Below are 23,953 nucleotides of genomic sequence, written 5' to 3'. Positions count from 1 at the left end.
TGTAGGAATGATCGAATTGAAGTGTAGTGGTCGATTAACCTGTACATCATTGAGAAATTGGGAGGAATGGGGGGCACCCAGAGGAAACACAGTCACAGGGAGGGCATGCAAGCTCCACACAGACAGAATGAGAGGTCAGGGTCAAGCTTGACTCACTGGAGCTGCGTGGCAGTGACTCCAACAGCTACACCACTCGGTCACAAGGTACCTCTGCGACAGGAGAACCTGAAGTAAACTGCTTTGATCTGTCGAGTTGTCTTGTTTATCAGCAAGAACCATTCAACAGAAACATAACTGTATAAATAGATTCAGAAGACAGTAATGAATCTTTATCAGTATTTTATAAAGGCCTCATCAAGTTTAAAAAAATATGAATGTTTTGTGATTATTCAACTGAGCTGAGACAATGGAGTTTCCTTCCTCTGAGATGGAACGATGTGGGCTGAAGTACTTCAGAGACTTGTCTTCATAAACCCAGGCAGCACGCCAGTAAGTCATAAACACAGGAAATTCTCAGATTCTGGAAATTCAGAGTAACAGATTGAAAACGCTGGAGGAACTCAGCAGGTCGGTCAGCATCTATGGAAAGGAATAAAGTGTAAATGTTTCAGGCTGAAACCTTTCATCAGGACTACAGTGTTGTTCTGCGAGAGCTGCAGCCTTTCATACATTCAGTTCGGGCGCTGTCTATTTTCCAAAGCAGCTGCCACTATCATATGAAGGGGGAGAAAGCTGACATTTGTCAGTATTGGTTTACTATTATCACATGTACCGAGATACAGTGAGAAGCTTGTCTTGTATTGTACAGTTCAGACTTTACACAGTGCATTGAACTAGAATAAGGTAAGAGAGTAACAATGCAGGCTTCTATGGACTTCTGGATTGGCTGCAATGACGCATGGTTTTGTGAACCTCAGTTCTGAATGCTGTTTGCTCGCTTTTATTGTTTGCATGATTTGTTTCTCTCTCTCTCTGTCTCTCTCTGCACATTGGGTGGTTTGTGGTCGTCTTGGTTTTAATGGGTTGTATTGGGTTTCTTTGTTTTGTGGATGCCTATAAGGAGACAAAGCTCAAGGTTATAGACAATAGGTGCAGGAGTAGGCCATTTGGCCCTTCGAGCCAGCACCGCCATTCACTGATCATTGCTGATCATCCACAATCAGTATCCAGTTCCTGCCTTATCCCCATAACCTTTGATTCCACTATCCTTAAGAGCTCCATCCATCTCTTTCTTGAAAGCATCCAGAGACTTGGCCTCCACAGCCTTCTGAGGCAGAGCATTCCATATATCCACCACTCTCTGGGTGAAAAAGTTTTTCCTCAACTCCGTTCTAGATGGCCTACCCCTTATTCTTAAACTGTAGCCTCTGGTTCTGGACTCACCCATCAGAGGGAACATGCTTCCTGCCTCCAGCATGTCCAATCCCTTAATAATCTTATATGTTTCAATAAGATCCCCTCTCAGCCTTCTAAATTCCAGTGTATACAAGTCCAGTCACTCTAATCTTTCGACATATGACAGTCCCACCATCCGGAGAATTAACCTTGTGAACCTACGCTGCACTCCCTCAATAGCAAGAATGTCCATTCTTTGATAATAATTGAACTTTGAATAAAGTGCAAAAACTGATTTAACATCCAGGGAAAGAGCTAACCAGCAAATGAAAGCATAATATACACAAAAAGTATTCAGGGGGAGGATTTATTGAAGCAGGGTACTTTTCAACATTTACCTAAGTAAATGAAGGTTAGCGTTACATGATCATAATGACTACTAAAATAAATATAATAATGCAGAAATAGGGGGCAGGGTGGGGGTGCGTCTCTACCAAAGGAGGTTTCCTTCTGCTTGCCTGCAGGTCACCCTTGGGCAAGATGTAGCACCTGCTTAGCCCCCTGGATCAGGGTCACGTGAAGCTGTGGGAGCAGGCGGTGGATGGTCGTATGAACAGCTGCTTCATATCAGAAGCCCTTGTTATACGACTGCTGATGCCAGGCAGACAATCTTTGAGTACTGAAAATGACTTTAGTAAGGCACTTGACAGGGTCCTGCATGTGAGGCTGGTCAAGAAGGTTCATTCGCTCGATATTCAGGATGAGGTAGGCAATTGGATTGGACTTTGGCTTTGTCGGAGAAGCCAGAGAGTTGTAGTAGAGGGTTGCTTTTCTCACTGGAGACCTGTGACAAATGGTGTGCATCAGGGATAAGTGCTGGGTGCTTTGTTGTTGTCATCTGTATCAATGATCTGGATGATAATGTGGTTCACTGGATCAGCAAATTTGCAGATGACGCCAAGATTGGAGGTGCAGTGGACAATGCGGAGGGCTATCATTGCTTGCAGAGAAATCTGTGTCAGCTGGAAAAGTGGGCTGAAAAATGGCAGATGGAATTTAATGCAGATAAATGAGAAGTTAATGCACTTCCATGGAACTACCAGGGTAGGTCTTGCACATTGAACAATAGGGCACTGAGAAGTGTGGTAGGAAAAAGGGATCTGGGAATACAGGTTCCTAATTCGTTGGAAGTGACATCATAATAGGGCTGTAAAGGAAGCTTTTGGCACATTGACCTACATAAATTGATGTATTGAGTACAGGAGATGGGATGTTATGTTGAAGTTGTACAAGACGTTTGTGAGGCCTAATTTGGAGTATTGTGTGCAGTTTTGGTCACCTACCTACAGGAAAGATGTATACAAAGTTGAAAGAGTGCAGAGAAAATTTATAAGGATTTTGCTGTGGCTAGAGGACCTGAGTTAAAAGGAACGATTGAATAGGTTAGGACCGTATTCTATAGAATGGAGAAGATCGAGAGAAGATTTGACAGAGGAATACAAAACTGAGGGGTATAGAAATGCAAGCAGGCTTTTTCCACTGATGTTAGGTGAGGCTACAACCAGAGATCATGGCTTAAGGATGAAGGGTGAGAAGATTAGACCATAAGACGTAGGAGCAGAAATAGGCCATTCAGCCCATCAAGCCTGCTCTGCCATTCCACCATGGCTGATCCCGGATCCCACTCAATCTCATACACCTGCCTTCTCACTATATCCTTTGATGCCCTGACTGATCAGCAAATGATCAACTTCTGCCTAAATATACACACAGACTTGGCTTCCACCATAGTCTGTGGCATAGCATTTCACAGATTTACTACACTCTGGCTGGGAAAAAAAATCCTCCTTACCTCTGTTCTAAAGGGTCACCCTTCAAGTTTAAGGCTGTGCCCTCTAGTTCTGGATAACCCCCCCATAGGAAATATCCTCTCCACATCCACCCCATCTAGTCCTTTCAACATTTGGTAGATTTCAATGAAATCCCCCACATTCTTCTAAATTCCAGTGAGTACAGGCCCAAAGTTGCCAAATACTCCTCATATGTTAACCCCTTCATTCCTTGAATCATCCTTGTGAACTATCTCTGGACTCTCTCCAATGCCAACACATCCTTTCTGAGATATGGGGCCCAAAACTGTTGACAATACTCTTAAGTGCGGCCTGACTAGTATCTTATAAAGGCTCAGCATTACCTCCTTGCTTTTATATTCTACTTCAAGTAAATGCCAACATTGCATTTGCCTTCTTTACTACAGGCTCAACCTGTAAATTAACTGCATGGGGACTCCTAAGGCCCTCTGCACCTCTGATGTTTGAATCTTCTCCCTATTTAGTCTTCACTATTGTTCCTTTCACAAAAAGCATTATCATACATTTCCCAACACTGTATTCTATCGGCCACTTTTTTTGCCCATTCTTCCAATTTGTCTAAGTCCTGCTGCAATCACATTTCTTCCTCAGCACTACCTACCCCTCCACCTATCTTCATATCATCTGCAAACTTTGCCACAAAGCCATTTGACAAAGTCTACCACCAGGGTCCTGTATTCATCCTCCTGTCCTCCCCTTATACACCCAACTATTACTCAGTTATTGGAGAATATCAGCAGATGACATGACTCAGTGTTGTATTTAAAGCCTGAGGTATACAGGGTAAACAGCAAGGGAGACAACTCAGTCCCCTGTGGGGCCTCAGTGCTGCTTATGGCCATGTCTGACACACAGCTCTAAAGTCGCACAAACTGTGGTCTGCCAGTCAGGTAGTCCATTACCCAGTATACAATGTAAGTGCCAATCTGCATTTAATGGAGCTTTTCCCACAACAATGAGGGCTGTATGGTATTGAAGGCACTTGAGAAATCAAAAAAACATGATCCTCAGAGTGCTGCCCTGCTTTTCCAAATGAGTATAGGCTCTGTTCCAGCAGGCAGATGACCGCTGCATGTGCTAGCTTTATATAAACCTATGTGTAGTCAAGGTGTTGCAATTGATTGTAGTAAAAAATGTCCCTGTAACTGGAAGGTCCAACTGCTGGTGAGTCAGTATCTGGGCAAAATCTACACCATGAAGACAAAAGAACATTCCAAGCAACTCCACAAGAAGACTATTGAAAAGCACAAGTCAGGAGATGGATGAAAGAAAATTTCCAAGTCACTGAATATCCCTTGGATACAGTTAAGTCAGTCATCAAGAAATGGAAAGAATATGGCACAGTTATAAATATGCCTAGAGCAGGCTGAACTCAACAACTGAGTGACTGTATAAGAAGGGGACTAGTGAGGGAGAGTACCAAAAGACCCATGACAATGCTGGAGGAGTTACACGCTTCAGTGGCTGAGATAGGAGAGATTGTGCATACAGTAATTGTTGCAAGGGTGTTTTACCAGTCACAGCTTTATGGGAAAGTGGCAAAGAGAAAGCCACTGTTGGGGGAAAGAAAACCTCACATAAATCTCAGCTAGAGTTTGTCAGAAATCATGTGGGAGACTCTGAAGTCAGGTGGAAGAAGGTTCTATGGTCTGATGAAACCAAAATTGAACTTTTTGGTCATCAGATTAAATGTTATGTTTGGCGTAAGCGCACATCATCAAAATCACATCATTCGTACCGTGAAGCATGGTGGTGTCTGCATCATGCTGTGGGGATGCTTCACTGCAGCAGGTACTGGAAGGCTTGTGAAAGTAGAGGGTAAAATGAGTGCAGCACAATACAGGGATATCCTGGAGGAAAACCTGATGTAGTCTGTGAGAGAGCAGTGACTTGGGAGACGATTTGTTTTCCAGCAAGACTATCACTCCAAGCATAAAGTCAAAGCTGCGCAGGAATGGCTTAAAAACAACAAGGTTAATGTCCTGGAGTGGCTGCATTGGAGTAGAGACCTCAATCCAACTGAGAATATGTGGCTGGACTTGGAAAAAGGTTGTTCACTCATGACCCCATGCAATCTGACAGAGCTTGAGCAGTTTTGTAAAGAATAGGGAAAAATTGCAGTGTCCAGATGTGCAAAGCTGATAGAGACTAGGTGTCTTTGTTCATCATTCACTGAAAGTAAGCATGTAGGTACAGCAGGCAGTGAAGAAAGCTAATGGCATGCTGGCCTTCATAACAAGGGGAGTTGAGTATAGGAGCAAAGAGGTCTTTCTACAGTTGTCCAGGGCCCTGGTGAGACCACACCTAGAGTATTGTGTACAGTTTTGGTCTCCAAATTTGAGGAAGGACATTCTAGCTATTGAGAGAGTGCAGCGTAGGTTCACGATGTTAATTCCCAGGATGGCGGGACTGTCATATGTTAAAAGATTGGAGTGACTGGGGTTGTATACACCGGAATTTAGAAGGATGAGAGGGAATCTGATTGAAACATGTAAGATTATTAAGGGATTGGACATGCTAGAGGCAGGAAACATGTTCCCGATGTTGGGGGAGTCCAGAACTGGAGGCCACAGTTTAAGAATAAGGGGTGGACAATTTAGAACGGATTTGAGGAAAAACATTTTCACACAGAGAGCTGTGGTTCTGTGGAATGCTGTGCCTCAGAAGGCAGTGGAGGCCAATTCTCTGGATTCTTTCAAAAAAGAGTTAGGTAGAGCTCTTAAAGATAGCGGAGTGAAGGGATATGGGGAGAAGGCAGGAAAAGGGTACTGATTGTGGATGACCAGCCATGATCACAATGAATGGTGGTGCTGGCTCTAAGGGCTGAATGGCCTACTCCTGCACCTATTGTCTATTGAGACCTATCCATACAGGCTCAAGGCTGTAGTTCCTGCCAAAGGTGCATCAACTAAATACTGGCTTGAAGGGGGTGAATAACTATACAACTAACTATCTTGTGTTTAATAATTGTAATAAATTTAGATCATTTTGTAGAGATCTGTTTTCACTTTGACACAAAAGAATCTTTTTCTGTTGATCAGTGTGAAAGAAGCCAAATTAAATCCACTGATTCAATGTTGTAAAGCAATAAGATATGAGTACTTCCAAGGGGGATGAATACTTTTTATAGGCACTGTATTTATTGTGTTTATGTTTTTTCTTTTGCTGCATCAGATCTGGAGTAGCAATTATTTAATTCCCTTTACACTTGTGTGCTGGAGATGGCATTAAATAATCTTGAATAGGAATGTGAATGTAAGAACATTCGAGGCTTACGGGCTGTGTAGGAAGGTAGGGCTAGATTGATGGTGGTCTATATATTTATATAGTTCAGCATACAACATCATGGGCTGATGGGCCCATATTCTACTCCCCTGTGTTCTATTTTAAAGCACAGCACATCAAATATAAAACATTACTGATAATGACTATACTGTATAAAGCATTCCTTAAGGTTGTTGCCAGGGGTGGTAGTGGGGAAGTTTTCGGATGACTCTGCCATAGTTGGATGCATCAGCAAGGGAGATGAGGCTGAGTACAGGGCTACAGTAGGAAACTTTGTCACATGGTGTGAGCAGAATTATCTGCAGCTTAATGTAAAAAAGACTAAGGAGCTGGTGGTAGACCTGAGGAGAGCTAAGGTACCGGTGACCCCTGTTTCCATCCAGGGGGTCAGTGTGGACATGGTGGAGGATTACAAATACCTGGGGATACAAATTGACAATAAACTGGACTGGTCAAAGAACACTGAGGCTGTCTACAAGAAGGGTCAGAGCTGTCTCTATTTCCTGAGGAGACTGAGGTCCTTTAACATCTGCCGGACGATGCTGAGGATGTTCTACGAGTCTGTGGTGGCCAGTGCTATCATGTTTGCTGTGGTGTGCTGGGGCAGCAGGCTGAGGGTGGCAGACACCAACAGAATCAACAAACTCATTCGTAAGGCCAGTGATGTTGCGGGGATGGAACTGGACTCTCTCATGGTGGTGTCTGAAAAGAGGATGCTGTCTAAGTTGCATGCCATCTTGGACAATGTCTCCCATCCACTACATAATGTACTGGGTGGGCACAGGAGTACATTCAGCCAGAGACTCATTCCACCGAGATGCAGCACAGAGTGTCATAGGAAGTCATTCCTGCCTGTGGCTATCAAACTTCACAACTCCTCCCTTGGAGGGTCAGACACCCTGAGCCAATAGGCTGGTCCTGGACTTATTTCATAATTTACTGTCATAATTTACATATTACTATTTAACTATTTATGGTTTTATTACTATTTATTATTTATGGTGCAACTGTAATGAAAACCAATTTCCCCCGGGATCAATAATGTATGACTATGACTATAAGCTCCCACTATCTAGTCATAGTCATAGCCATAGTCATACTTTGATCCCGGGGGAAATTGGTTTTCGTTACAGTTGCTCCATAAATAATAAATAGTAATAGAACCATAAATAGTTAAATGTGGTGCGCATCTCATATAGTCTCTGCCATTCAAGTCCTGCTCCTAGCCTTCACGTGCAGCTTCGCTACTAAGCTAGCGGAACCGTTTCTACTGACAAGAGAAGGGGCAAAGGCGGGTTACTGGCACCTTAAAAGCAGTCGCTTTGGGCAAACGGAGCTCATCAGCCATGGTTGGCATCTCATCCAGGAGGACGAAAGCTCTGAACTCGTACGTCTTCTGCCTTGCAGCGTTACCCACTCACGGGGAAGGCTTCCTGAGAAAACCCCGGGGGGGGGCGTGAATGAGGAGCTAGGGTCCCTACGGCAGTCCTATGTTGAGTTCAACACTAACTTGAAACTTCTGTGCTGCTGCCCAGTGGCAAGGTAACTGACAGGTGGCAAAGGGCCAGTGTAAGTGTGTGGCTGCCAGGCAAAGGGAGTGATAGATGGGGGTAATGAATGAGCACCTGAGGTGTGCTCTAACCACTGGGAAGTTGAAGGTGGCCTGGCAGTCGAGCCCAACCACTTACTGCTGTTACAATTCACTGACAGTCAGACAGCACAACGAATCTGTATCCTTTGCAATGGTTTCGGAACCACTGGTGAGCATCTATGCTCTATTAATCACAGGTTTTATTTCATAGATTTAAGTGCAAATGCACTTAGCCTGATTAATATACTGTACTGCTTGATGCATCCAACAGATGCCATGACACAGTAATGGCTTTCTAGGCAAGTCGAGCTAATCTCGGAGAGGTGAAGTTGATTTTCATCTTTGAAAATTGTTATTTTTTTTTAAATTGGAAGTTACTACAAACAAGCTTGAATGTATTTTCTTCTGTTTTTCATTTACTAACAGAATGTACAAGAGATATAGATAGGGTTAAAGGTGTACCAAATTATGAGTGGTACAAACAGGGTTAAAGTTGTACAAAATTATGAGGAGTGTAGATGGGGTAAATGCAAGCAGGCTTTTTCCATTGAGGTTGGGTGAGATTGGAACTAGAGAGTGTAGGAAAAGAGTGAAAGATGGAATATCTGAGGAGGAGCTTCTTCACTCTGAAGGGTGGTGAGATTGTGGAATGAGCTGCCAGTGAAAGTTGTGGATGTGGATTTGATTTCAACATACAAGAGAAGTTTGGATGGTAGGGTTGTGGTACAGGTGCTAGTCTGGGGCTAGGCAGAATAACGGTTTGGCATGGACTGGCCTTTTGGCAAAGGGCCTCTTTTTGTGCTGTAGTGCTCTATGACTTAAATGATCCGTAACTTTTGAAAAGCACAAATCTCTGCATATTGAAATCTGGAATAAACAATATAATCTTGGATCTGCTTGGCAGATAATGCATCATTCGCAGAGGTAAATCAATTCAAGAAGTGTTTGGCAATGTCAAGCTGGTGTTTCATTTGGCTGAGCAAATATCGTGTTGAACTTATAACTTGCTAAACCAAAAGTATATCTGTGTGAAGTAGTACTGTAAACTACTTAGCCAATGAAAACCAAAACAGAACTTCGGACACCAGAAATGAAAGCAGAAAATGTCAGAAATACTCAGTAGGTCAGGCCACATCTGTAGGAGGAGAAACAGAAATGACTTGTTAAGACAGACCCTTGGTGTTCTGGAAATACTTGTCCATTGGACAAAAATGAGACTCTAGAACAGTAGTTTGAATTGAAAATTATTTGTATTCCAAGTTACAAATGTGTTTATGTTGAGCATGCCTTCATGTTTCATTGTTTTTAGATTAAATATGTTGTTGCAAGAGATTTTTGTGATAGTGGATCTCAAATCAACCATTGTTCTTGTTGGAATTTGTTTCTATTTTATATGCTCCCTGCGAGTACACAGTTTCATTTTATGCATATTCAGATATATTCTGGATTGTTGTGGAGCTGATCTGTGTTTATCCATATCCAGATATCTTCAGGGTTCCAATCACAAATGAGAATATCTGCAGATGCTGGAGATCCAAGGAACACACACCACCTTCAGGATTGGTGTGTATCTTCAGGATTGCTGTAGAGGTGATCTGTTTTGTGCAAAAACAGATATCTTCAAGGTTGCAGTGGAGGTGCTCTGTTTTTGTGTGTTGGCTTACTTACTTGGGTTGCAATAATATGTTAACACCACAACACTACATTAATGTCCAATCGAAAGGGAAATGATCAGGAATTGGTTATTTGACTCCTTGAGTCTGCAATGCCAAAGCAAGAGTCATCCTCAATACCATTATTTCTTGCTCATCCCCCTATTCCTTGATTCTTCTAATATCAAGAAAAACGTCAATGTCTATATGAGCTAACTCTATGTTTAGGCCTCTGGTGAAGAGAATTCCAAAGATTCACCAAAGTGATGAATTATATATAAATTAGACACAACTTTTATAAGAAGCAATGCAAATAGAACAAAATTAAATGAAGTCCTTTTCAGTCCAAAGTGGTCTAAATGTTACTCAAATGTAATGATAATGTTTTTACCTTTACTCTCCCACCAGATTCATGATATTCTTATTTCCTTTAACCTCATGGACTGCATTAATGTGACTGGAGTTATTTATTTGGCAGTAAATAATGTTCAAAACAAGGATAACTAATTTAATAAATTAGCATTAGAAAAACTTACAGCACAATACAGGCCCTTCGGCCCACAAAGCTGTGCTGAACATGTCCTTACCTTAGAAATTACCTAGGGTTACCCATAGCCCTCTATTTTTCTAAGCTTCATGTACCTATCCAGGAGTCTCTTAGAAGACCCTATCATACCTGCCTCCACCTCTGTCGCCAGCAGCCCATTCCACGCACTCACCACTCTCTGCGTATTTTTTAAAAAAACTTACCCCTGACATCTCCGCTATACCTACTTCCAAGCACCCTAAAACTATGCCCTCTCATGCCAGCCGTTTTAGCCCCTGCAAAAAGCCTCTTGACTATCCACATGATCAATGCCTCTCATCAAAAGCTCAAGCTTTTCACTCTGCTGTAAGTCATCCCTACAATCGCCGAGATTCTTTTCTGTAGTGAATACTGAAGCAAAGTATTCATTAAGTACCTCTGCTGTCTCCTCTGGTTCCATACACACTTTTCCACTGTCACACTTGATTGGTCCTATTCTCTCACGTCTTATCCTTTTGCTCTTCACATACTTGTAGAATGCCTTGGGGTTTTCCTTAATCCTGTCTGCCAAGGCCTTCTGGCTCTCCTAATTTCTTTCTTAAGCTCTTTCCTACTAGTCTTGTAACCTTCTAGCTCTCTATCATTACCTAGTTTTCTGAACCTTTCGTAAGCTCTTCTTTTCTTCTTGACTAGATTTACACCACGGTTCCTGTACCCGACCATTCTTTCCCTGTCTCATTGTTAAACATATCTGTAGTATTATGTGTAGAATTGGCAGTCTTTTTTTAAGGAAATGTGTAAATACATGGGCGAAGTAATCCTGGGAATGTTTACTGGACTAATATCCGGAATAGAATTAGAATTGGTTTATTATTGTTATACATACTGAGATATGGTGAAAAGCTTTTCTTGCATGCTGTTCTTTGGATCACTGTGCATTGAGGTAGAACATGGTAAATCAATAATAGTGTCACAGCGACAGGGAAAGTAAAGCACTAATAGACAATGAAGTGCAAGATCATAATGTGGTAGAATGAGGTCAAACATCCATAATATCCTATTAAGTTCTATAGTCTGATAACAGAGGGATGGAAACTTTCCTTGAGTTTGGTGGTACGTGCTTTTGGGTTTTTATATCTTCTGCCCAATCGAAGAGAGTATGTCCAGGATGGGTGGGTTCTTTGATTATACTGGCTGCTTTAATGAGGCAGCTGAGAGTGTAAGAGGCTAGTTTCTGTGATGTGCTGAGCTGTGGACACAGCTCTCTGCAGTTTCTTGTGGTCATGGGCGAAGCAGTTGCCATGCCAAGCTGCATGTGTCTCAAGGGAAGGTTGGAATAGCCAGACTTGTATCCGCTGACTTTCTTGCACTGGGTTACCCATATTTGCAACAGGTCACCAAGGTGACCATATTCTGTTATATTGGAACACTATAGAGAAGGGAACTAGGAAGGATGTTGCCAGGACTTGAGGAACTGAGTTAGAGGTTGAATAGGTTTGGACTTTATTCCCAGGGCACAGGAGAAGGAGGAGGTAAGTTCCTAGAAAGGTGTACAAAATTGGAACGGTTATAGATAGGGTGAATGCAATCAAACTCTTTCCCCTCAGGCCGGGTGAGATTAGAACTAAAAGTAATAGTTTAAGGGTGAAAGGGAGAACTTCTTTACTCAGAAGGTGGTAAGAGTGAGGAATGAGTTGCCAGCTGAAGTAGTAGATGTGGATTCAATTGTAACAGAGAAGTTTGGAAAGGTATGGATTGGTATGTGGATGGGAGGGTTTGGAGGGATGTTGTCTTGGTGCAGGTAGATGGGACTAGACAGAAATCCAGGTCAGCATAGACTAGATGGGCTGAAGGATCTGTTTCTGTGCAATGGTGCTCTGTGACTCCAAGTTAGATCTGAAACTTCTGAATTAGGATTGGCTTTAAGAGCTGGATCAGTCCAGCTGCAGTGAGTGTGAGTTGAGTCTGCAACTTCCCCACTCACCCACCGGCTCCCCAACTCCTTCGGGAGCGTCAGTGCGCTGGTGCTTCTGAATACGTGCCAGGCCCCTTCAGCGGGTCGCCCCGCTGGACGTGGAACTGGCGTGGAGTAGGGTAGTCCAGCTGCCTAGGTAAAATACAACACAACACTGAGGCTGCAAGAAAGGTGTCGACACGGTGTGTTTCCTGCTTAATGTCAAAGTGAAGAAATTACATGAAGGGCGGGTAAACAGCTACAATCAGGTGTTAATGCAATGTAGTTTCTCCCCAGAGTTCTGAATGTCACAATGAATTGCAGACAGACAGCAGGAGTGACCATGACTATGTAAGATCATGATAAATGATTTTGAAGAAGATGTTTCATCTTGTGTGAGAATCTGGAATTAGAAATCACTGTGTGGAAAAATAGAAGAGATTGGCTGTTTGAAACAAGGAATGAGGTGTTTCTTTTTCTCTCTGTCAGAGGGTCATGATTCTGTTGACCTCTCTGTCTTTAAGGGTCCCAATAGTGTTTCGGCACATCAAATCTCAGTTGGTATCTCTGACAGTTTCTTCCCCTCCAAAGATGATGCCTGACTTCTGACTTCCTGAGTTATTCAGTGTTTGTGTGTGTGTGTGTTGTGCAAACTTCCCAGCATGCACAGAATCTGTTATTTCTATTACTTCCCTTTTTTATTTTATGTCCTTTATATGTTGTCCATACAGAGAGTTAATGTTGAGCAGAACTCCATAAGACATTGGACAAAGGGTAGAAACTGGATGGTTTGGCAGATAAGTGCGTGGCTGAAAAGCTGGTGCAGGGAGCAGGGCTTCAGATTCTTGGATCATTGGGATCTCTTCTGTGGCGGGAGGAGGGTATGACCTGTATAAAAGGGACGGGTGGTACCTGAACCCGAGCGGGACCAATATTCTCATGGGCAGATTTATTACAGCTGTTGGGGAGTGTTTAAGCTAAATTGGCAGGGGGATAGGAACCAGAGTGAAGGGACTTGGGATAAGATGGATGGTAAAAAAGCAAAGATAGCTTGCAGTTAGACTGTCAGGAAGGGTAGACAAATGATAGGACAAAATTGCAGCCAGCAGGATGAATATCAGTGCATCAAGGATACAGAATCAAAAAGGATAGCAAATACGGTACTCAGTGTTATATCTCAGTGCACGGAGTATAAGAATTGAGGTGCATGATCTTATTGCACTTTTACAGATTGTTGGGTATGATGTTGTGGCCATCACTGTAACATGGCTGAAGGATGGTTGTAGTTTGGAGCTGAATGTCCAAGATTACACATTGTATTGGAGGGATAGGAAAGTAGGCAAAGTGGTTAGTTGTGGTGGTAGGGGATTTTAATTTTCCATATATTGATTGGGTCTCCCATACTGTTAGGGGTCTAGATGGTTTAGAGTTTGTAAAATGTGTTCAGGAAAGTTTTCTAAATCAATATATAGAGGGACCAACTAGAGGGGATGCAATATTGGATCTCCTGTTAGGAAATGAGTTAGGACAAGTGACAGAAGTCTGTGTAGGGGAGCACTTTGGTTCCAGTGATCATAACACCATTAGTTTCAACTTGATCATGGACAAGGATAGATCTGGTCCTAGGGTTGAGGTTCTTAACTGGAAGAAGGCCAAATTTGAAGAAATGAGAAAGGATCTAAAAAGCGTGGATTGGGACAGGTTGTTCTCTGGCATGGATGTGATCGGTAGGTGGGAAGCCTTCAAAGCAGAAATTTTGAGAGTGCAGAATTTGTATGTTCCTGTCAGGATTAAAGGTAAAGTGAATAGGAATAAGGAACCTTGGTTCTCAAGGGATATTGCAACTCTGATAAAGAAGAAGAGGGAGTTGTATGACGTGTATAGGAAGCAGGGAGTAAATAAGGTGCTTGAGGAGTATAAGAAGTGCAAGAAAATACTTAAGAAAGAAATCAGGAGGGCTAAAAGAAGACATGAGGTTGCCTTGGCAGTCAAAGTGAAGGATAATCCAAAGAGCTTTTACAGGTATATTAAGAGCAAAAGGATAGTAAGGGATAAAATTGGTCCTCTTGAAGATCAGAGTGGTCAGCTATGTGCGGAACCAAAGGAAATGGGGGAGATCTTAAATAGGTTTTTTGCGTCTGTGTTTACTAAGGAAACTAGCATGAAGTCTATGGAATTAAGGGAAACAAGTAGTGAGATCATGGAAACTGTACAAATCGAAAAGGAGGAGGTCCTTGCTGTCTTGAGGAAAATTAAAGTGGATAAATCCCCGGGACCTGACAGGGTGTTCCCTCGGACCTTGAAGGAGACTAGTGTTGAAATTGCAGGGGCCCTGGCTGAAATATTTAAAATGTCGCTGTCTACAGGTGAGGTGCCGGAGGATTGGAGAGTGGCTCATGTTGTCCCATTGTTTAAAAAAGGATCGAAAAGTAATCCGGGAAATTATAGGCCGGTGAGTTTAACATCGGTAGTAGGTAAGTTATTGGAGGGAGTACTAAGAGACAGAATCTACAAGCATTTGGATAGACTGGGACTTATTAGGGAGAGTCAACATGGCTTTGTGCGTGGTAGGTCATGTTTGACCAATCTGTTGGAGTTTTTCGAGGAGGTTACCAGGAAAGTGGATGAAGGGAAGGCAGTGGATATTGTCTACATGGACTTCAGTAAGGCCTTTGACAAGGTCCCGCATGGGAGGTTAGTTTGGAAAATTCAGTCGCTAGGTATACATGGAGAGGTGGTAAATTGGATTAGACATTGGCTCGATGGAAGAAGCCAGAGAGTGGTGGTAGAGAATTGCTTCTCTGAGTGGAGGCCTGTGACTAGTGGTGTGCCTCAGGGTTCAGTGCTGGGTCCATTGTTATTTGTCATCTATATCAATGATCTGGATGATAATGTGGTAAATTGGATCAGCAAGTTTGCTGATGATACAAAGATTGGAGGTGTAGTAGACAGTGAGGAAGGTTTTCAGAGCCTGCAGAGGGACTTGGACCAGCTGGAAAAATGGGCTAAAAAATGGCAGATGGAGTTTAATACTGACAAGTGTGAGGTATTGCACGTTGGAAGGACAAACCAAGGTAGAACATACAGGGTTAATGGTAAGGCACTGAGGAGTGCAGTGGAACAGAGGGATCTGTGAATACAGATACAAAATTCCCTAAAAGTGTCGTCACGGGTAGATAGGGTCGTAAAGAGAGCTTTTGGTACATTGGCCTTTATTAATCAAAGTACTGAGTATAAGAGCTGGAATGTTATGATGAGGTTGTATAAGGCATTGGTGAGGCCGAATCTGGAGTATTGTGTTCAGTTTTGGTCACCAAATTACAGGAAGGATATAAATAAGGTTGAAAGAGTGCAGAGAAGGTTTACAAGGATGTTGCCGGGACTTGAGACACTCAGTTACAGAGAAAGGTTGAATCGGTTGGGACCTTATTCCCTGGAGCGTAGAAGAATGAGGGGAGATTTGATAGAGGTATATAAAATTATGATGAGTATAGATAGAGTAAATGCAAGCAGGCTTTTTCCACTGAGGCAAGGGGAGAAAAAAACCAGAGGACATGGGTTTAGGGTGAGGGGGGAAAAGTTTAAAGGGAACATTAGGGGGGGCTTCTTCACACAGAGAGTGGTGGGAGTATGGAATGAGCTGCCAGACGAGGTGGTAAATGCGGGTTCTTTTTTAACATTTAAGAATAAATTGGACAGATACATGGATGGGAGGTGTATGGAGGGATATGGTCCGTGTGCAGGTCAGTGGGACTAGGCAGAAAATGGTTCGGCACAGCCAAGAAGGGCCAAAAGGCCTGTTTCTGTGCTGTAGTTTCTATGGTTTCTATGGTTTATGGTTAGTGTGGTTCTCCTGATCAAAAATGGCATCAAGTCATTAGAAAAATGTTGAATCCTTGTGGGCTGAGTTAAGAAACTGCAATGGTAAATGGATCCTAATGGCAGTTATATATAGGCCTCCAAACAGTAGCTGGGATGTGAACTACAGATTTTAATGGGAAATAGAAAAGATGTGTCAAAAGGGCAATGTTAAGATAGTCATGAGAGATCTAAGTATGCAGGTAAATTGAGGGGAAATCAGGTTGGTAAGGGCTTGCAAGAGAGTGACTTTGTTGAATGCCTACAAGATGCTTTTTAAAGCAGCTTGTCATTGAGCCTACTAGGGGATCAGCTATACTGGACTGGGTGTTATGTAATGAACCAGAGGCGTTTGGGGAGCTTAAGATGAAGGAACCCTTAGGAGGCAGTGATATCAAATGGTTGAGTTCAACTTGAAATTTAATGGGGAGAAAGTCTGACATAGCTATATTTCAGTGGAGTAAAGGAAATTACAGTGGTTTGAAAGACGAGTTGGCCAAAGTAAATTGGAAGGAGATGTTGACAGGAGTGACAGCAGGGCAGCAATGGCTTGAGTTTCTTGGAAAAATGAGAAAGGTGCAGGATAGATGTATTCTCGAAAAAGAGAAATACTCAGATGTCAAAATAGTACAACTGTGGCTGAAAAGGGAAGTCAAAGTGAACGTAAAAGCAAAAGAGAGGGCATACAACAAAGCAAAAACTAGCAGAAAGATAGAGGATTGGGAATTTTTTAAAAAACCTACAAAAAACAACTAAAAAAATCATTAGGAGGGAAATGATGAAATGCGAAAGCAAGATGGCATACAATATAAAGATGGGTAGAAAAAGCTTTTTCAAGTATATATTTAAAAAAATAAGTCAGATGAGAATGGATATATGACCTCCAGAAAATGAGGCCAGAGAAATGATAATGTGGGGGGGGGGGGGGGGGGAGGACAAGGAGATGGCAGATGAACTAAATGAGTATTTTGCATCAGTCTTCACTGTGGAAGACACTAGCAGTGTGCCAGCTGTTGAAGGTTGTTAGGGAAGCGAAATGAGTGCAGTTACTATATATTTTTTAAAAAAAGGGAGAAAGCACTCAAAAAGCTGAAAGATCTAAAGGTACATGAGTCACCTGGACCAGATGAACTACAGCCCAAGGTTCTGAAAGAGGCAACTGTAGAGACTGGAGGCATTAGTAATGATCTTTCAAGAATCATTGGACTCTGGCATGGTTCAGAAGGACTGGAAAATTGCAAATGTCACTCCACTCTTTAAGAAAGTGGCAAGTGAAATACAATGTTGGAAATTGCATGGTCATGCACTTTGGTAGAAGAAATAAATGTTCAGACCATTTTCTAAATGGGGAAAAAAATCCAAAGATCTGAGATGCAGAACACCCTAAAGGTTAACTTGCAGGTAGAGTCGGTGGTGAGGAAGGCAAATGCAGTGCTAGCATTCATTTCAAGAGGACTAGAATATAAGACCAGGGATGTGATGTTAAGGCTTTATAAGGCACTGGTGAGGAATCACGTTGAGTATTGTGACCAGTTTGGGGCTCCTTATCTCAGAAAAGATGGCTAGCATTGGAGAGGTTTCAGAGGAGGTTCACAAGGTTGATTCCGGGAACGAAAGGGTTAACATACCGAGGAACATTTGATAGTTCAGGGCTTGTACTCACAGGAATTTAGAACAATGAGAGGGGATCTCATTGAAACCTTTCGAATGTTGAAAGGCCTAGACAGAGTAGATGTGGAAAGGATATTTCCTATGGTAGGAGAGTCTCGGACAAGAGAGCACAGCCTCAGGTTAGAAGGGTGTCCATTTAAAACAGAAGTGTGGAGAAATTTCTTTAGCCAGAGGGTGGTGATTTTGTGGAATTTGTTACCACAGAAAACTGTGGAGGCCAGGTCATAGTGGGTATTGAAGGCAGAGATTGATAGGTTCTTGATTGACTACTGCATCAAAGGTTACAGGGAGAAGGTTGGGGCTAAACAGGGGAAAAAGGATCAGCCATGATTGAATGGTGAAGCAGACTCGATGGGCCAAATGGCCAAATTCTGCTCCTATGTCATGTGGTCTACTAGGTCATTTTGCCCATCATGTCTGTTCTGCCATTTGATCACGGCTGATTATTTTCCCCCTCAGCCCCATTCTCCTGCCACCTTCCCATAACCTTTGATGCCTTCACTAATCGAGAACCTATCAGCCTCCGTTTTAAATATACTCAACGACTTGGCCTCCACAGCCATATGTGGCAATGAATTTCATATATTCTCCACACTCTGTCTAAGGAAATTCCAACTTATCTCTGGGACATCCTTCTATTCTGTGTCTCTGCTCTCTGGTCCTAGACTGTCTTACTATAGGAGATATCCTCTCCATATAAGACCATAAGATATAGGAGCAGAAGTAGGCCATTCGGCCCATTGAGTCTGCTCCACCATTCAATCATGGGCTGATTCAACTCTTCCAGTCATCCCTACTCCCCTGTCTTCTCCCCATACCCTTTGATGCCCTGGCTAATTAAAGACCTATCTGCCTTAAATGCACCCAATGACTTAGCCTCCACAGCACTCATGGCAACAAATTCCACAGATCTACTACCCTTTGACTAAAGTAATTTCTCTGCAATGTTCATTCTGCCCAGGCGTTTCAATGTTTCGTTAGTCTCAATGAGTTCCCCACAGCCCATCTATTCTTCAGTGAGTACAGACCCAGAGACATCACACATGCCTCAGACATTAACCCTTTTATTCTTGTAAACCCCTGGACCCTCTTCAGTGCCAGCACATCCTTTCCTAAATATGTGGCCCAAAACTGCTCACAATACTTCACATGTGGTCTGTCCAATGCCTTCTAAAGCCTCAGCCCCATTTCACATAATCCTTTATGAATTGAAGCATTCATTTATTCCTTGTTCAGAGTTGTCAGTCAAATCAGAAACTGGTAATGCATGCACTCTGTCTAATGAAATAAATGTTCATACATTTTGTCAGATCATTTTGTTATTAAATGGAAAGGAACGTACAGCAATAACTGAGGCATGCTCTCAAAGGACATTGAATTCTAATTCATTGTGAAACTCTTCCTGTGATTGATTTGTTCTTGCAAGGTGTCCCACAGAATTGGAATGTTTCATAATGCTGCACAAGATTGCTTGTACTCCGTAGTTTTCTTCTTCCTTTTTTCAAATATGTAGTATGGAACGTGCCTTTCCAGCCCAGTGAGCCGCACAGCCCGGTAACCCACCTATTTAATGCTAGCCTAATCACAGGACAATTTACAATGGCCGATTAACCTACTAACCAGTACGCCTTTGACAGTGGGGGGGAAACCAGAGCATCCAGAGTAAACCCACGTGGTTACAGGGGGAGCGTACAAACTCCTTACTGACTGTGGTAGGAATTGAACCCTGGTCACCGGTACTGTAAAGCGTTGTGCTAACCTGTACGCTACCGTGACACCTCATGGAGAAGGTAGCAACAAACTGTGATATTTTTTCCACGTTGGCTGACTGGGACTTTGGCCCCAGATTCATGCTAAATCTCAGGCGAAAATCAGAACTGATCATTAAGGTATGTTGTGCAGGTTTGGGAGGTTCGGCAATTTTTGCCCTGTCAGAGGTGGGTATCTGCAAAGAACTGAGCAGTATTCAGGGGTTTCCAGGAAAATGGAACTGCCACCTTCCATGGGAAGCATTAATCAGAAGTGTTCCCTGCTCGGAAATCCTTGTTACCTTGTGAGAATGAAAGGGGGTTTCCCAGCGTGCCGGGGTTCTCCCAGGTTCCCTGGCAAAATTTATCTCCTACCCAACATCAATAATACTGAGTTTTGGAGTCCAGTCCCAGGGCTGAAACACAAACTTTCCAACCTACCAACTCAGCACTGATATATGAGCTTTCGGCCTGGAGTGACAAGCTGGCTCCGAGCAACGAGTCTAAAATTGAAAGTTATTTTGCTCATTATAAATTTACTCAGAAGCAATAACAAACAGAATAAATAAAATAACTGTTTAGTGGATTGTTTGTTATAGTATAAAGAAGTCAGTATCCTTGCCTAACTAGTCGGATTATTTAGTCCTTACCTCATTGTTCTTTGTAAAATGTTGCTGTGTGTATATAACACCATTTCAATGGTTGCAAAATGTTTGGAAATGTTCTCCATGAGCTTTCTTTTCTTCTATTTCTCTCACTCTTCTGCCGCATTCCAGCACTTGGATGTTGCTGCAGGCCTTTGCTTCCCTCTGCAGCCACTACCTCAAAATGCTGCAAACAAGAGAAAATCTGCAGATGCTGGGAGATTTCATCGGGCCAGGCAGCATCTACAGAAAAGAGTTACGTCGACGTTCCGGGGCCAAAACTCTTTGGCAGGACTGAAACACGATACTCCAAAGTCCTGCTGAAGGTTTTGGTCCAAAATGTCGACAATACTCTTTTTCATAGATGCTGCCTGGCCTGCTGAGTTCCCTCAACATTCTGTGTGTGTTGCTTACCTCAAAGTATTATCTATTCTATTTATTTAGAGATACAGCGTGAAGAATTCCCTTCCGGCCTTTTGAGCCACAGCGTCCAGCAGCCCGCTGATTTAACCCCAGCCTAATCATGGGACAATTTACAATGACCAATTAACCCAATAACTGGCATGTCTTTGGACTGTGGGAGGAAACCAGAGTATCTGGAGGAAACCGATGCGCACAGGAAGGAATGTACAAGCCTGTACAGAGGACACTGGAAGGCATTGAACTCCAAACTCCGATGCTCTGAGCTGTAATAGCATTGCACTAACCATTACACTACAGTGGCGAGCTGTAGTTTTGTGAAGTGCAGCAATTCTTAGTGAAGAGCAAAGTTAGCCCGAGTGAATCAGATCCAATTTTAGGTTTCCAAGGAGATACAATTATACTTCCATTTGAGTGATTTGGAAATTAATGGTGACATTTTGATCTCTGCAGATCAGTGACGATGAAAAGGGTTATGACCCAGAGTTGTTTTGTATTCCGAAGCACTATGAAGAAGACCTTGAAAGAGTTTTCATTCCTCATGGGCTTATTATGGATCGGTAAGAGAGATTCCTTAAAGTTTTGTACCTGGGAGTTGGGCATTGTTGGAGATGCATTGTTATATTTATGCAGTCTGACTCCTCTGAAAGCAGCAAGACTTTGACAAAATTACTCTGTGCTACCCAATTCCCTCTTCAACACTTCACCTTTCCTGCCAATCGCCTCCTAGCTTCTCACTTCATTTCCCCTCCCCCAGTCATCCATCTTCCTCCTCATCTGGCATCACCTATCACCTACCAACATACTCCCTCTCTTCCTCCCACCTATTCTGGATTCTTCCCCTTTTATTTCCATTCCTGATGAAGAGTCTCAGCCCGAAATGTCAATTGTTTATTCCTCTCCTTAGATGCGGCTTGGCCTGCCGTGTTCCTCCAGCATTTTGTGTGTGTTGCTCTGAATTTCCAGCATCTGCAGAATCTCTTGTGTTTAGGACAACACTACTCAAACTGCATACGGAATTATTGGTTCCATAAACTAAAGTGCAGAATACAGAAGTTTATGTAGTATCTATGGAAAAGAGGACTGTCTGAACACGGGGGGGGGTGGGGGGGGTGGCTCGATTGATCTTGGAGTAGGTAAAGGGTTCTGCACAACATTGTGGGCCAAAGTACATGTACTGTACTGTACTGTTCTATGCTCAGCAGGTCAATCTGCATCTGTGGGAGAGGAATAACTTGGATTCATGGAGTCGTAGAGAAATAAAGCATGTAAGCAGGCCCTTTGGCCCACCTAGTCCGGACTGAAACTAATTAAACTGCCTACTCCCATCAACCTCCACCTGTACCATAGCCCTTCATACCCCTATCATCCATGTACCTATCCAACTTTTCCTTAAATGTTGACATTGAGCTTGCATGCTTCACTAGCGCTGGCAGCTTGTTCTACACTCCACAACACTCTGAGTGAAGAAGTTTCCCTTCATATTCCCCTTAAACTTATCTTTCAACCTTAATCCATGATCACTAGTTTGAGTCTTCCCAAACCTCATAATTTAGTATACCTCTACCAAGTCTCCTGTCATTCTTCTACACTCTTCGGAGGGGGGGGGGGGAGGAGTTTCTTCAAGTACATAAAGTGTAAGAGAGAGGTGAGAGTGGATATGGGACTGCTGGAAAACTATGCTGGAGAGGTAGTAATGGGAGACAATGAAATGGCAGATAATCTGTATATGTATTTTGCATAAGTCTTCATGGTGGAAGTCACTAGCAGTATGGTGGAAGTTCCAAGTGTTAGGGATCATGAAGTGAGTCAGGTTACCATAACTAGAGAGAGGGTTCTTGGGAAACTGAAAGGTCTGAAGGTAGATAAGTCAGCTGGACCAGATGGTGTATATCCCAGTGTTTTGAAAGGTGGCTGAAGAGATCATGGACACATCAGCAATGATATTTCAAGAATCACTAGAGTCCAGAATGGTTCGGAATGGACTAGAGAATTGCAAATGTCACTCCACTCTTCAAGAAGGGAGAGAGGCAGAAGAAAGGAAACTATAGGCCAGTTAGTCTGAATTCGGTGGTTCAGAAGATGTTGGAGTCGATTATTAAGGTTGAGTTGTCAGGGCACTTGGGAGCACATGATAAAATAGGTCATAGTCAGCGTGGTTTCCTCAAGAGAAAATCTTGTTTGACGTATCTGTTGGAATTCTTTGAAGTAACAAGCAGGATAGACAAAGGAGAATTGGTTGATGTTGTGTACTTGGATTTTCAGAAGGCCTTTGACAAGGTCCCACACATGAGGATGCTTAAAAAGCTACAAGCCCATGGTATTACAGGAAAGTTTCTAGCACAGATAAAGCAGTGGCTGACTGGCAGGAGGCAAAGAGCAGGAATAAAGGGAGCCTTTTCTGGCTGGCTGCAGGTGACTAGGGGTATTCCACAGTGCTCTGTGTTGGGACAGATTCTTTTTATGTTATATGTCAATAATTTTGATGATGGAATTGAGGGCTTTGTTGAAAGATTTGCAGACAATATGAAGATAGCTGGAGGGGCAGGTAATTCTGAGGAAGCAGAAAGACTACAGAAGGACAGACAGATTAGAAGAAAGGGCAAAGAAATGGCTGATGGAATACAGTGTATGGTCATGAACTTCAGTAACAGCAATGAAAGGGATAACTATTCTAAATGGAGAAAAAATCCAAAAATCTGAGATGCAAAGGGATTTATGAGTCCTTGTACAGGATTCCCTTAAGGTTAATTTACAATCTGTGCCTAAGAGGGCAAATGCAATGTTAGCATTCATTTCAAGAGGACTAGAATATAAAATCAAGGATATAATGTTGAGACTTTATGAAGCATCATGAGGCCAACTTGGAGTATTGTGAGCAGTTTTGGGTCAATTATCTCGGAAAGGATGTGCTGAATCTGGAGAGGGTTCAAAGGAGGTACAGGAAAATGATTCCAAGATTGAATAGCTTGTCATATGAAGAGCGTTTGATGGCTCTGGTCTGTATTGATAGGAATTTAGAAGAATGAGGGGTGACCTCATTAAAACCTATTGAATAGTGAAAGGCCTTGATAGAATGCATGTGGAGAGGATGTTTCCTATGATGGGAGAGTCTAAAACCAGAGGCGACAGCCTCAGAACAGAGGTACGTCCTTTTAAAATGGAGATGAGGAATTTCTTTAACCAGAGAATTGTGAATCTGTGGAATTCTTTGCCACAGGCTGCTGTGGAGGTCAAGTCTTCATGTAGGTTTAAGGCAGAGGTTGATAGGTTCTTGATTGGGCAGGGCATGAAGGGATACTGGGAGAAGGCAAAATAGTGTGGCTGAGTGGGAATATAGATCAGCCATGATGAAATGGTGGAGCCACTCGATGGGCCACACGGCCTAATTCTGATCC

General features: G+C 42.8%; 1 protein-coding gene across 1 annotated transcript in view; it reads left to right on the top strand.

Annotated features, from left to right (window-relative positions):
• Positions 1 to 23,953, top strand: part of hprt1l (hypoxanthine phosphoribosyltransferase 1, like) — an 86,565-nt gene that overhangs the window by 15,972 nt on the left and 46,640 nt on the right. Inside the window, exon 2 of the mRNA XM_072279962.1 lies at positions 21,009 to 21,115. Coding sequence (XP_072136063.1) covers positions 21,009 to 21,115 — 107 coding nt within the window. The remainder of the gene's footprint in view (positions 1 to 21,008; positions 21,116 to 23,953) is intronic.

Source organism: Mobula birostris, chromosome 15 (assembly GCF_030028105.1).
Source record: "Mobula birostris isolate sMobBir1 chromosome 15, sMobBir1.hap1, whole genome shotgun sequence".
Classification (NCBI taxonomy): Eukaryota; Metazoa; Chordata; class Chondrichthyes; order Myliobatiformes; family Myliobatidae; genus Mobula; species Mobula birostris.
This window is presented reverse-complemented; position numbering and strand designations above follow the sequence as displayed.